Source organism: Pogonomyrmex barbatus, unplaced genomic scaffold (genome assembly GCF_055798465.1).
Source record: "Pogonomyrmex barbatus isolate J1 unplaced genomic scaffold, ASM5579846v1 scaffold6, whole genome shotgun sequence".
NCBI classification, from domain to species: Eukaryota; Metazoa; Arthropoda; class Insecta; order Hymenoptera; family Formicidae; genus Pogonomyrmex; species Pogonomyrmex barbatus.
This window is the reverse complement of record NW_028297160.1, coordinates 1,553,526-1,568,824: the sequence shown is the minus strand read 5'-3', so window position 1 is coordinate 1,568,824 and position 15,299 is coordinate 1,553,526. Positions and strand designations below refer to the sequence as shown.

The 15,299-nt window shown below is 45.2% G+C and overlaps 1 protein-coding gene and 1 long non-coding RNA gene across 8 annotated transcripts in view; one reads left to right on the top strand and one right to left on the bottom strand.

The window, feature by feature from the left end:
• The window catches only part of LOC148935079 (uncharacterized), a 58,535-nt gene extending 55,734 nt beyond the window's left edge, over positions 1 to 2,801 (top strand). Inside the window, exon 3 of the long non-coding RNA XR_016140733.1 lies at positions 995 to 2,801. This is a non-coding gene — a long non-coding RNA (uncharacterized LOC148935079). The remainder of the gene's footprint in view (positions 1 to 994) is intronic.
• Positions 2,802 to 7,304: 4,503 nt separating this feature from the next.
• The window catches only part of tio (zinc finger domain-containing protein tiptop), a 152,702-nt gene continuing 144,707 nt past the window's right edge, over positions 7,305 to 15,299 (bottom strand). For all 7 annotated transcript variants that reach the window (XM_089082705.1, XM_089082708.1, XM_089082706.1 and 4 more), the window contains one exon: positions 7,305 to 15,234. In XM_089082705.1, the coding sequence (XP_088938831.1) occupies positions 11,544 to 15,234 (3,691 nt within the window). In that variant the 3' untranslated portion in view covers positions 7,305 to 11,543. The remainder of the gene's footprint in view (positions 15,235 to 15,299) is intronic.

Genomic DNA, 15,299 nt, shown 5'->3' with positions numbered 1-15,299 from the left:
CAAATGATATACGCTTGCCAGGGCGGCCCCGATCGTCGGCAACGAATGGCGGATCTCGTTTCATTCATTTGATGGCAATGACATCTTTGTTTAACCAGTCCCGTTTCCACTTGGTTCTCTCTCTCTCTCTCTCTCTCTCTCTCTCTCTCTCTTCCTCCGCGTGCGTGACGCCGTTGGATCTTGACCACCCGTTTTCCCCTTTCCTCGAAAAGAGATCGTTAGCACGAGTCATCGATTGCGCGAGCTCTCTACTTTATGCGCATTTGTATGCAGTTAGGTAAGGGCACGAAAAGATTTTCGAGATGTATTTATCGCCCACCTCCGCACACGCCGCGAACTGTCTTAGATCCAGTTCTCTGGTGTTTTTTTTTAGATAAGAGTTAATGTACCACTTTAATAATTTCAGATCAGGTTTTAAGGGGGTTTTCAGTCGCGCGCCGTGTGAACCAGGTATTCGAATATAGATTATATCTCCGCAATTAATACACTCGGCAAATTTTATCGCGGATATTCTTACGAATGTCACGAAAGGTAAAGTTTACGTCCTTTCCACGGGATCGCGAGTTTCAGTTGCACACAGTAGTAATCTTATGCGATATACATGCGCGCATACATTTGTTCCTCGTGTTTATTATATTCGTGTTTATTATATGCTGCACATGAACTTTTATTTATATTACAGTGTTCTGTATTATATTAGCAAGGCTTATGAATACATAACTGTTTAAAAATATTGTCAGCAAGGAAGAATATTCCTAACAATTGAGTTATGTTCAATTTTATATGCTTTTATTGTATCCGCTATATTGAGTTTATATCCGTTATGATAAATAAAATTTTTCAATAAATAGGAAAGTACGGCAAAATAGTGAAATTAATACAATAGATTTTTTTTAATGATTGTATAATATAATTTCGTAATGTATAGTAATTGGAAATTATAGTGTTACATTTCTTGTTACACGCATCGTTTATTTTATCACGATTCTTACAGGTTCGACGAGGCATTCGCGATGAATTCTGCGCCAGTGCCAACGCAAATGTTTAACGAAGAGGAGTTGTGAGGTCGTCAGCCAGCTATTTATTTACAGCAATCCCGCCGCGATTTTCGATCTGACGGTTGATGTAGAAAGCGCGTACCTCACGCGCGGATATCGCGCAAAGTGCTCGTCGTGTGGTGTTGCTATGCTTACGTCGAGGTATTTTACGATGTTATGTTAACCCGAATATCTGACGAGGCGACGCACCGACAGGCGTAAAATGTAAAGCATCGTTAATCACTGCTCACAAAATCTTCGTAATTTTTTTTTTTTGATCGATTTTTTTTTCACGCAATAATTCGAAGACGATTTTATCGTGTGCCCCAAACAAAAGACTCAGTCCGGCTCCATTACGTTTTCTTTTTATTTTCAGAAAATGATGTACAATATTTCATATTTTGTTTAATCATAAATTTCTTTCGATCTGTAACATTCGTACTTCGCCACGTTGTGGACAAATCGAGATTGGCCTTGTGCACGGCGTGCTGAGCTCCGCAATTTTATTTCACTCAGGAGCAACAAGCGGGAGCTTTTCTGGCGAAATTTTCGGTCAAATCAGTCGATCGATCGCGACTCGTATTCTGTATATATGACGAAGAGGCAACCGCAGCAACGGGCGACATAAAGTTCGCTAATCTGAAATGCAAATGCCACGCACGATTCCGCGGTGTGTGCGTCGTTGCGGAATTTTTATTATTGCGACATGAACTTAAGCCTGTTGTTCACGGTACACGGGGCTTGTGTAAAGTGAAGAACAAATGTAACGAGGCAGTCGCGTCTTACTCAGATAGTAGCTTACCTGATCAGGCGCGCCTTACCCTTAAGCGCAACTTCTTTTTGCGGGGGCCCTCTTAGTATGCACGTGCGACCGTCGTAAAGTAGATGTACAGATCGCGCGTATCTTACGAAACTAAATTGGAACGAGATGAGGGGGGAACGGAGAAACAAAAAAGGCAGAGAGCCGAGAGATAGAAATGAAGGGATAGGAGAGAGAGAGAGAGAGAGAGAGAGAGAGAGAGAGAGAGAGAGAGAGAGAGAGAGAGAGAGAGAGAGAGAGAGAGAGAGAGAGAGAGAGAGAGAGAGAGAGATAAAAGACAGCGGGCGGAGGACAGGGAAGAAGAAGGAATGAGAAGACGGGTAGAAACTTGGTGCACAGAACGCACGAGAACGACGAGAGTGCGAACACCCACCGGCCAGGCGCGGCATATCCAGCTGGCTCTCCCACGCGCTCTCGGCCAACTGACATCTTCATCATCCGCCGCCGGAGTCACGTAGTAACAGGATTAAAATCCTTGCGCGCAGCCACCTCGAAGGACGTACCCGTCGAAAAAACACCTGGGTCTTCTTCCCTCCGCCATCCTTGAAATCGGATCGGCGGCCAGTGCCTTCCGTGAATTTTGTGGTATCGGTGTGGCGAATTTCGACGCGTTGCTCGATATCGAGACACAGTCGAAGACAACTTCCGTAATTCCCTTATAAATTTTCATCACATGTAACACGATATTCCTATTGGAGGAATATTGTATTTATTTTTTATATTAAATATTTTAGAAAAATTGATTTGAATTTATTTCACGCGTTAAATGATAATTCTAGTAAAAGTAGTTATTCAAAGCTAGAACAAAAATAAGCAAACAACAGAAAAGTAGAATGAAATATATAAAAAAAAAAATACATAATTTTGTTTTCCAGTATTTTCTGTGCCTCCTATTTTTTTTTTTACGTTCTTAAGGGTCAGGGCTGGAAATTCGAACTGGGCGCACGAGCGGTTGCAGATAGTCGTCGATTGCGACATAACTACGTATTATAGGATGACCACTAGGCGAGGATTAAGCCTCGATGTCATCGACGTGGCCGGGCATGAAGTGGGTATGGAACGAATAGTCCTTCGCACACGGACAACCAGCGCGCTGGTTATCGGCCGGTCGCGACCGCTACAAATCTTGGGCTATCGCCGGATCTCTCCTGGTTTTTGGTGGCTCTCTAATGCCTCTGCTCTCGCTTTCGAACATCGCGAATGCTCAGGGAGGGACCGTCGACTACTGTGGAGAGAAAGAAAGAGAGCATGCGTATATCTACGTATATGTGTGTACATAAGCACGCGTATCTATGTGTCTCTATGTATGTGTGTGTGTGTGTGTGTGTGTGTGTGTGTGTGTGTGTGTGTGTGTGTGTGTGTGGTGCGCGTGCGCGCGCGCGTGTGTGGGGGGGGAGTGTGCCGAGGCAGAGAACGGGTAAAGGAACGGAGGAGGGGACTTCGTTGGACTTCGATGGATATCCGGTACCCATATATACCCATCGGTGGCGGAAAGGGAACATGGGAATCGGCAACGGCGATGGTACTTGTGAACACGGCGGGAAAGAGTGAGGGAAAGAGAAGTCACACCGACGGTATAGATAGTAACTAGGGATCCCCATAGCTCTTGGCGTGGTGCACATAAAGAACAGAAACGTCGAGACGTGTTCAAGACGAACTGCGCTTACGCGGTCGCGGATTGTGCTACGAGGATGAGATGGCGAGCGGAGAGGGAGATCGCGCAGGAATGGTCGAGGATATCGGTAAAAGGAAGAAGAATGAATCCAGACCCCGGCGAAAGAGGAAGAAAGAGGACCTGCGCGAGTTCATCGGCGGGCCAATCGCCGAAGAATTACCGATTTCGATATCGTCAACGGACTCCTGATAGTGGTGTTGTCATGATAATTTTATATAGTAAGCTCTTAGGAGATCTCTACATTTTTCATCTCATATCTACGAATACCCGTTTAATGCAATACCGGAAATGCTATTATGAATATGAATGTATACATTTTCACTGTCTTAACTGTAGGATTGAGGCAATATTGCCATTTTGTATGTATCTGTATCGATGTTGCTCCATCACAAGATTTCGCTCATCATCGATGACGAGAGTCCTCCTTACATTACAACAGTCTTTATCGATGCGAAGATGTGTGTATCGACGGTAGCGTTTAAATACTGTTGGGAGGAATGAGAGCTCGTTTCTTTAAGACGAGGGTTAGTTTAAGGGCCGTTCGAGAATCGGTAGCCTCTCCGGCGATGTTTTATTTTATCCTCTTCGCTCCATAAGATCGCATTCTTTACGACCCATTAGACGAATTCATTACCAGCCCCGGGCAATAGGTAGGTAAGGTCCATAAGCTCTCTTTTCTCCCTCTTTCTCTCTCTTCATCAGTTATCCTCCCGCCCTTCTTTTCATCCCTCTCTTCTTCCTCTCTTCCCTCCTTCCTATCTTTCTGTCTTTCGCTCCGTCTCTCGTCTCTCTTTTCACCCTTTTCCTTATGCGCGCACGGAACTTGATCGTTTTCGTCCTGAATCGACGACTTATCCCCTCCTCTCTTCTCTCTCTCTCTCTCTCTCTCTCTCTCTCTCTCTCTCTCTCCCTCTCTCTCCCTCTCTCTCTTCCCCCGCCCGCTTCGAAGACCGAAGAGGTCGACTGCTTCGTAATTATTATTCGAATGGTCGATCGAATCCGAACGCCGATCGGGCGTATATGTACGCTCTATGTTTACGATAACGTCGTCCAATTGATGCGCCGGCTGATGCACCCGACGATTTAGATAGGGAAATCAGAGGCGATGCACCGATTCGAATTGAATGCACTGGCGATTACCAAGAGCGTGTATGTACGCTCGATCGACGGTTTTTGTTACAATATATATCGTGGCTATCTTCGCGCGCAATTGCGCGCGCGACGATAACCGTCGTTCTTTCCGTTGGGAGCGCATTATCGGACGCAACGTTTTAGCGCTCGTGCGAGATCATTCGGTCACTTTCTTTCGGATCGACGAACTCGCGATCATTATGCTTGAATAATTATGCTCCGTTGACTGTACGTAACGGGCGACTTCCGGCAATCAGGCGTTTGCGCGGCGGCTTTAATAGCCCGACTCGTGGAATCAAGTCTTATCGAGGATTTATTGGGCGTTCGCTAAGATAGAGCAAGATTTAAATTCTTTATCGTTACCGTTACCCATCCGTCTTGGACTCCGTCCTCCTCTCGGATTTCACTGGCCTCATCGACTCCCTTTTTCGCCCTTCACAAATCCTCCTTTACGATTTCCTCCGCTATTGAGCTCGTGACGAGCTTACCTTCGAATTTGGACCGTATATTTCGTAGTCGATCCTTAATCGTGAATTTCTTACTTAATTTTATGAACATTGATGACTCACGGCAGTTTGCAATTATATATATCATATTTCATAATAAGAAGATAAAAATATAAAACTCTGACCTGTGAAAATGAAATATTCAATTTTGTGGGTTACACTATGTATCTTTCGGACTTTATGTGTGTTTAATATAAATTATGTCAGTACATATTAAAAATGTTTACATCTCTTAGAAAACATTAGAATTCCATCTCGATATTTCAAACTTCTTTTCTTCTGTATCTTCACTATCTTTATTATACTCTTACATTATATTTTGTTATATGTATTAGCTGTATATATTATTTAAATGTAATTAAAATTTATCTCATGATATATCAGAGAAATCACGTCAGATCGGCGCTTGCACTTAAGCGGAAATCAGAGAGCTGTGAGAGTTCTGAAAATGTGCTCCGCATACTTGGAAAGAATTTCTTCATTCCAATACTAATCGTTCGTTAGTGGCGTAGTCGAATCGAGAATAGCTTGGAGAGATCGTTCCGGCGACGGCATCACAGCCACCGATCCTCCCTTGCGGAATAAGCGAGGAGCAAAGTAACGTAACGAGCGGTCGCGCGGGGAACGAGGGGGCAGCTGCTCGGCGCTGTATCAATTCATTAGCGCATTACGGTTAAAATAAAAGTATCCGCGTATCTGCGGCATGCGGCGTATCTCTTATGAAGAGGAGACGAGTAGTGGCCGACCGGTTTCTGCAGCTCCTCTACTCACCTTTCCTCCCACTTCCTTGCCCCTGTCTCTCGCGCGATGTCCCCCTCTGTCGCCCGTTCTCCCTTCGGCTTTTTCATCGGACCGACCTTCACCGTGATTTGCTGGCTGGGCGACCACCATCCGGCGACTCGAAGTCGTCATTATGCACCGCAAATGGCGAAAAAAAAAAGGAGGAGGTAAAGAACGCGCGAATACGGCCAGTGTGGGTGAGGAGGAGAGTTGGGGCGAGGAGGAAGCGAGAGAGAGGGGACGGACGAGTGGGATGATCACGGGGAATTCGTTGGATTCAACGGAGGGTCCGAAGGCGAGCGGCGGCCTTGAGGGAGATGATATCTCGCGAACGTCTCCCGGCTGATAAGCGAAATCGTGCGCTCGTAATGTGGTATACAGAGTCACCGGTTTATCTAGTTTATCCGCCGACCATGTCTATTCTTTGTGGCTAACGTACGCGGGGGTGAGTTTGATACTGATGCGGATACATTCGATGTGGTATTGTATGGCACCGAATTAGCGAGCGTGCACTCCGGACTCCGCTATATTAAGGACTCTGTCTCTCTCTTCTCTCTCTCTCTCTCTCTCTCTCTCTCTCTCTCTCTCTCTCTCTCTCTATCTATCTATCTATCTATCTATCTATCTCTATCTCTTTCTTTCTCCCTGTCCCTGTCTGACGTTCACGGACGTAAATTTGAGTGCCATTTCGCCGTGAGAAGGTGAGGAGATAAGCCGCGCGCGAAGCGAATGCAGACGGATACCGGTATTTCTAATTAATGCAGGCATCTGTCGAAAGAAAGCGAAAAGTAGTTTCACGCTTAACGATCGCGCGTCGATAACGCGAAACCGCGTTATTAGTTAGACACTTAACGATCGAACTGTCAGTTGTTTACTTAGGGACACGCCATAGTGACAAATTGTTTTCAATTGACACTTACCTATGGTACTCTCTCTCTCTCTCTCTCTCTCTCTCTCTTTCACATTCCATACGCGTAGATTAATAAGAATTAATCAAGATTCATTACGGCGCTAGTTTCCTGAAATATGTAAAACATTTAGTCGAATGATCGGTTGCAAGTCGTGTTCGAATAATTGTTTTTTCAGCTTCTTGATCGGAGAGTCTGCTACTTGCAATTCATGCTTCTCTTGATTTCTACAAAAAAGCATTGCGCGAATTCAAGTTAATGATTATACCATGACGTAAAAGATTCGTTTTTGTAGGAAAATTAATGATATCTCATTTCCATGAAACATCTCCGGAAAGATACGATATCGTTCACGGTGAATACCTCTCATTAAATTCTGAGATTATTATTGCTGAAACTTCGTTTGGATGGTAGGAAGGAAGTAGATACACGAAACACGTACATACATTTTTAGTTTATAACATATATATTTATTTGAGCTTTAATTGCATTTTAAAATACAACCGAAATAATTAAATAATGACAAATCTGGTAAAATGGTTTCAAGAGTCGCGTATACATGATGCATATCTTTGTGGTTGCGTGTTTGTAAGTAGGTAGGTACGTTTCGAGCGTATCATTCGCACGGCTGGCTGTTTCTTTTCTCGAGTGTTGCTGCGACGGTGAATACATGTTTCTCACATGTGTACGTGTGCGTGCGTGTGTGTACGTGTGTGTGTGTGTGTGTGTGTGTGTGTGTGTATGCGTGTATGTACGTCGCAGCCACGTAATCGTCTCGCGTTACGTTCTTCACACTCTCAGCAGTCGTATATAATTACAATATAATATTAATATTATTATTATGTCGATAAATACTTTTAAAGTCCGCGATGGAAGAATTAGAGTTTACAAGAAATACGTATACAAGTTATGTTCCGTTTCTTTTCCGGCCTTCGTTGTTGAGGGCCGCATACAGCTGCTCCATCTTTCCGGTCTGCTTCTAGTCTCTCAATCTCTCGGAAGCATTCTTTCTTTTCCCCAGCTGTCATTCTATCTTTCTATTCCTCACTTCTCTCCCTTTCACACCACACACACACACACACACACACACACTCTCTCTCTCTCTCTCTCTCTCTCTCTCTTTCTCATACATGTGCTCTTTCGTTCTCTCTTATTCTTATAATCGTAATATTCATATCTCTGTCTGCACTCGCGCCCTATGCTCCGCATTTATCACTACACTCACTATGCCACGCATCATCGTAATATAATAATCGTAATTATATAATCAATATACACAGTAGTCGCGATAATTCGAGTGATAATAATGACAATATTTTACACGTAAAATGACGCGTTAGCTCGCTCACGACGCAATAAATATTATTTGAACAAAGAAAATTTACAATGGTCTACATGTACGCATTTGTGTCGAAAAAATATGTGTTCTTCGACAACGTTCTTTCTTTCACATGTCTTTCATTTTCTTTCTTTCTCTTGTTCTCCCCCTCTCTCTCTCTCTCTCTCTCTCTCTCTCTCTCGCACACACACACACACACACTCTCTCTCTCTCTCTCTCTCCATTCTGTTTCACGCATGCATTTCGACTCGCGTGTACTTATTCAATTAATCGCGAGCCTCGCTATTGCACCTCCGCGCGTCTCCGCATCCCTCGGTTCTTGTCGCTTTTACACTCGCTCGTGTATCTCCATACCTTCGATTCGTAGCAGTCGTAACACTCTTCGAGACGGCTCTCGTCCGTCCCCGCGAGCAAACTCACCGATTTTTTTCGTAATAATAAGTATCAACAAAGAGATTCCTATACAGGGTCGAACCCTAGCCTATCCTATACGCTAATAAACTACGGCCTTACGATCTAGAGGTATACATGCTGACGATTTTACGACAGATGATAGGTAAGCTTTCTCTTTTTCTCGTTTTCCGTCTTCGTCTTTACCCCTCTCTTTCTCCATCTCTTCATTTCTCCTTGCTCTAATGCAATTTTTGCTGTTTCCTTTGTCTCGTCGCAATCTTGCTCATCTCACGTCGTAAACGTCCTTAAGTATTTATAAAATCACAAACTTGGCCGCGTGCCGAGCCCCATGACTCAGCAGTGCCGCGAGATATGGTGGCATCACAATTTAATTAACGCTCGTTCAACACCCACATCTTCGTCACATCCTCTAACGTTCCTTGGGCACGAAAGAAAGTAAGAGTCACTGGTACAATTCGTTAATTCTCATAGCGATGGAAGGAAAGTGATACGAAAAAACGGAAGGCGAAACGTGTACTGCGGAAAAATCTTAACGACACGGAAATGTCGATTGTATAAAGTTGCGCGCGTCCTACCTTGGACATATATTCGATTGTGATTGAGAAAAGTTGCGAGAAGCGGAAAAATTCTCTCGCGATGTTTCTCACGTGTCGCACGTGATATCCTATAACGAGAAGGAAACGTTCCAAACAATTACGCGCGCAGGTCTATTCTAGAGCATAATCTTCTCGTAACGACTAAAAATGTAGTAAATCGGAAAAGAAGAGGGGAATCAGTATAAAAGAAAACAATATGAGACAGATGTATATAAAACGGAATTTGAGGCCCCTCTCCAATGTAGAGTTTTTGAAGGGTCTTACACACGCTAATCGTGCCACCAACCCAGGAATGATAAGATGCGTCCTCGATGACAGACTAAAACGATCGCCAAAAAACGGAAAAGGAGTCGCATTGCGTGTTGCGTTGCGTTGCGTTTGCATTTATTCTGCGAATGAACGAAATCTCTTACTATAATAATATCGTCGCAACGACAAAGTCTTTTCGACGGAGATATCCACATTTAGGCTGAAAGAGTGCGGTGGCGAAGCTCATTTCTGGACAAATCTTCAAATTACGCGGAACTTTTTATCCCCATCTCGAAACGTCAATTTTGATTTTCTATATTTTGTTTGCATGCGAACTAAAAAGTAATTGAAATACTAATTATAATGAAATAAATTTTTAATAATTCTATTTGTATTGTTAACTATTTGTAATCAATAAAACTAATAAACAATTTTATAATATTTCTAATGAAATATAAGAAATATATGTGATATAGATCTCTTGTCAATTTTTTTTTTTAGTTAAAGATTAATCCCCGTAGCACAATTGTTAACATATTATTTATATTTTTTATTTTTTTATCAAATTAATAAATGTAGAATCATCACAAGAAGAAATTTATCATAAGAGTTGAAATATATAATCATACGATAAGTACAATTTTCAGTGTATAAACGCGCGAAAAAGATATTTTATCATATTTCCATTATTCATTTAAATACAAAAATCGCTCTTGCATTCTTATGACATCGAAATCAAAACTCAGCGGATTTACACTGGTCAACAAAATTAACGTATAGATAAAATTGGATCAACATTTAGCATAAAATCTTCAAGTAAGCAAAATTCCGCGAAAAATTATTGTATTTGAAAGTTTTTTGCATTTTCAAAAGTAAAATCTGTACTTTAAAGAACATTAGTCTTCGTTTGAATTTATCTTTCCCTTATCCTTCCATTTTTTAAAAAGTAAAGACGTGTTTTGTCTCTCAAAAATTGCATGATTTGACATATTGTATGGAACAGAATGAACTTTTTATGCAAATATCATAGTAACCATAAAATTTTCTCACAAACTTAAAAAAGTTCGTACGATTCTTTTTCGCGGAGGCGATTTTTATTCTCGCCTCGTTTTCGAATAATCTCTCGTAGACGCTGTAGCATATAATGTGCAGGCTCTAATTATGGTTGATAAATCAGATTGCATTTTAACTTATTAAGCGCACTACTTACTAATACTGTTATCGTTCGGACAACATACAAAAATAACAATACTATAGCAATACACAATTTTGAATGCGACGTACGCAAACTCCTTTACCAAGCAAAAATTCATGGGTAACTTTGACATGCTATAACTTCGCGAAAAAAATGGTACGAATTTTTCTTTCTTCTTTAATTTGTAAAAAAAAAATCCAAATTTTACGATGATTACCATGATATTTGCGAAAAAGTTCATTCTGCTCCGTATAATACATCAACTCATGCAATTTTTTGCGAAACGTCCTTACTTGTTAAAAAGTGGAGGGATGAAGGAAAGGTAGATTCACGAAACACGATGATTAATTCTTTAAACAAATTTTATCTTTAAAAATGCAAAGAAAACTTTCAAATACGACAATTTTCCGCAAAGTTCTGCTCATTTGAAGTTATACTAAATTTTGATATAATTTTACCTAACTTAATTTTATTCTAATTAATGTATATTAGTTTCAATCCTTCATCCATAAATATGTTGTGTACGATATATATTATATATCGTACAATCACAAGAAAATTAATGATCAAAACTACAAATATTATAATTTGATCCATCTTGTTTTACGGCAATAATATATGCAATAGAATGTAATTTAATGCAATTATGTTTTAATTATGAGAAATTATTTTTCATTTGTTTGCACGAAGATTTCTTTGACGTTACCGATATAGCCACGACACAGCCTCTTTAAGCATAAACCCGAAGACGTCAAATGCGCCGACGACGTCATTCGGCGCGGCGGTGTTCGCGGAGAAGGGGATGAAAATTTTCAACCATATCGCTAGTTTTACAGTCGTTACAGTATAGATACATTTATGTACAAATGGCACCGCTACTTACGGGGCTCGGACTATACGTACTTGCTGGACAATTGCTTTGCCAGCTCCGTATACTTGAGAAATTTGGAGTGCGGACTCTCCTCGAGGGGTGAGGCCGCTGACTGCGACGGGCTACCGTTCGCTTGCGGAAGCGGCGGCGACTTGTTGCGCTGCGACGTCGGCGGCGACGAGGAATTGCGACTCGGCCCACCGGAAGTGCCCTGGGATGCCGCCGCGGCCGCCACAGCTGCGGCCGCTGCTGCCGATCTGCCGATGGTCAATGGATCCGGGATGACGCCATCTTTGACAAAGTGCATCTTGGACAAATGATGCCTGTACGCGCCTTTCGAAATGAAGGGCGTATCGCAAAATGCGCACTTCATTATTGAATCTGCGGTAACCACGGCATCGTTGCATGCCCAGCTAAAAGCCAAGATGGCACCTGGTGTTGGTCCAGGACCCGGACCGGTCACTCCTACTGTGCTACCGCTGCTCGAACCGATGGTGCTACTTGTGGAACCACCCCCGGATCTCGAGGCACCGCTGGCACTGGGACCTCGCGTTTCCGTCTTATCGCATAATTTTTGCAGCGCCGCGAGAGGATGGCTGCTCGTTTTGCGTCCTTGCGAGTCGACATTGCTGCCTCCGCCACCACCGCCACCGCCGGATAAGCTGTCAAACATGGAGGAGAGCGCTCCGAGGCTACTGGATGCCTTAGTGTCAGGTGTACCCCGTGGCGTGACAGATCGGTCGCTGCTGGTAGGACTGCTCGTGCTGTTCCTACAGGGACTACGCGCGACCTGTTCCACCTGGCTGGTCGGTCGGGGAGTAGGCGGATTCATTCGAGGTGACAGAACCTCTCGTCCATCCTCCGGCGTCTCGTGGAGGCTGCTTCGTCGGTGATTGTAGGAACTCTGATCCTCCTCGTCCCTGCAGTCGTCCACTATCTCCTTTTTCACGAATACCTCCCTCGTCGACTGCGACTGTTGCTCCTCCTCGTTCGCGCCTCGCTCCTCCGTCTCCTCATCTCTCGGTTCTTTCTTTACTACCACGGTAGATGATTCCTCGTCACCGGATTCCTCCGTAGTTTGATGATGGCGACTAGGAACTAACGGAGCGGCCTGCTTCTCGGGAGTGACGCGATGATGATGAGGCAAAGAGTGTCTTTCATGGCTCGCGTTAGATAGATCCATGCGTCTTTCTGGTGTCATAGTATCCGTCCTGCCGCTTCCTCGTTCCGATATCGAACTGGACTCGCTGCCGCTTCGCTCTCTCCTCGCCGCGGCATTGGCATTGTAATGTTGCTGCTGGTGTTGCTGTTGATAAGATCGAAGTAGATTCATTGTTTGCGGATCCACCAGAGGTTTCGTGTAATCTACGCTCTCGTCGATGCCCAATCGCTTGAGGATACTTGTACCCATCGGCGCGCCGCCGGGCTGAGCGTGATGCAGGCCGGGCGTGCCGTGTCTCACGCGAGAATCAAAACTCTTCTCGATGAGTTTTTCTATTGCGTTCAAAACCGACGGCGAGGTACCTATCGGAGCGGTAGTCTCCGTGGTTGTCGGTGTAGGAGTATCTTTTCCCGGTGTAGTCGCGTCGCTGGCCGAGGATGGAGACCGATGATGCCTCGACGATATCGAAGACGTTTCCTCGTTGACGCTCTTACGTCCGCTCTCGGTTGGCGGTAACGTCGCGGACAAATGATTGGACATGAGCGCATTCTTCAGGAAGTTCCGCTGATTGACGCCCACCGTGCCCGCGCCGATACATTGACGTATATGTTCGACAAAAAGTGGAGTCTCTATCTTCTCGCCGCATTTTTCGCACGTAATTCTGCCGGCATGCTTGCCAAGAGTGTGGGTCAGTCCAGCCGCGGCGTCGCCATTTTTGAATTCGTTTTGCGCGCGTTCTAGTTCCAACAATTTTCTTACAGGCAGTGACTTTTTCCGCTTCTCTCGCGTCTGCCGCCGACGTCCACCAGTCTCGGTGATCGAGCGCATTATGTGCTCCTTGTAATGCGAATTCTTTACCATGTGGTTGCTCAACTCCTTCAGAGAGCTGAACGCTTGATCGCAAACTTTGCAGGTCAGTACAGCGCTAACGTGACTGCTTGTGGCGCCAGCACCAGGACCACCATTGTTTCCGTGAGGTCCTCCGCCTGGTTGTACTCCCGCGCCGCCCCCTCCACTTCCAGTGACACTTCCGCCACTTCCAGCAGTGCCGGTAGCGTTAGTGCCCTTGCTCTCGTCCGACGACTTCCAGGATATTATCTGTTCTTGAGAAATAATGTTCGTATAATGTTGCGTTTGCTGCATATGCGAAGTCATCTCGGCTAGCGAGCGGAAACTTTGTCCGCACCACATGCATTTCAAAATTTGTCGCGTTTGCTCGGCTCCTTTGCCTAACCAGACATCTTGGCCTCGTACGAGCTTTCGCGGCAGTGGCATTGTTTCCTTGATTAATAAATTCAAATCGGATGGACTTTGTTTACTGCTGGGTGTGGCCGAATTGTTGCTACCGGTATTGCCGGTAGAGGTTTGTGGTTGATGAGGCGGCTGTTGAGGCGGTGGTATGCTTGGCATCGTCGTCTGCTGTGAATGAATTCCTGGAGCCGGTGGCGGTACCGGCATGTTAACACCACAGTGTTTCGCCTCCTTCATGTGCGTCGTCATCGCGGCTAAAGTCGGGAAGCTCTGTTTGCACCATACGCATTTTAGAACGTCTTTCGCTTGATCGGCACCTTTATTCAACCAGTGGGATTGCCAGGCGCTATGACGACTGCTAGATGTTGTCGCCGGTGCATTGGATCCCGTTGAGGCAGCACCACTTCCTCCGGAAGACGATCTGAAGAGATCCTCGCCACCCAGCTTGCTCAGTTCGCTCATCTTTTCAAGCGCCTTCGTAGCCTCGCTAGGTTGATACGGCTTCTCCAGCGCGGCTGGCGGTTTCATCTTTCCGTTCCAAAGCTGATGATGATCCACCACTCCGCCAGTACTTTTCGGCGAAAGCTGCTGCTGACTAGTAGCCGCTGCCGCTACCGCTGCGGCAAAGTATGGGAAGTGCGAGGCCACTACCGGAGATGTCCATGGAGACACCACGGGTGGCCTACTGAAGCTGGATGGCGTGACTCCTGGCGACGCCGTTTCCTGATGACTCGTGGAACTCGTCGTGGAAGCCAGTCTCGATGACTTGCGTGGCGGAGGTGGCGGCGAGTCTTCTGGGCCGGGTCGTTTTCTGCTGGGTACCGAAAGATCCAACGGACCATTGTTCGTTTCCGTCGAGGAGGACGGTGTAGGTGGTTTACTGAGATTTAATATTTGTTCTTCCTCGTCCTCCTCAGTCGAGGATGTTTTCCTCGTGCTAAAGTCCAATACAGCCGGCAAGGGTGTTGCCGACGGTGAGATCTCTCCGACGCTGGTAGGCGACACTAAGAGACCGGGGGTGGCGGCTGGCGGCGAGCACGAGGAGGAAACCAGTGGCGACACCGAACCACGCGACAAGGGCGAATGGCCGAGGAGCAGGCGCTGATGAGTCTGTTGCAGATACGCCGCCATGACCGCTGCAGGATGAGATGGTAGCAGGGAGTGAGTTCCAAGAGGCACAATACTACTTGGACTGACTGGGCTCGCGCTGCTCCTGGTAGCAGGTGGTGGGGGACTTCCGGTCGCTGGACCGGACGATTCCCGAGAATCTCTCGAGGGACAGCGCGGACTCATTGGCTCCCTGAAATTGCAAACGATACCGAGCGCTATAATTTTGGAGTACGGACGCGCGTACCCCTCTTCGAG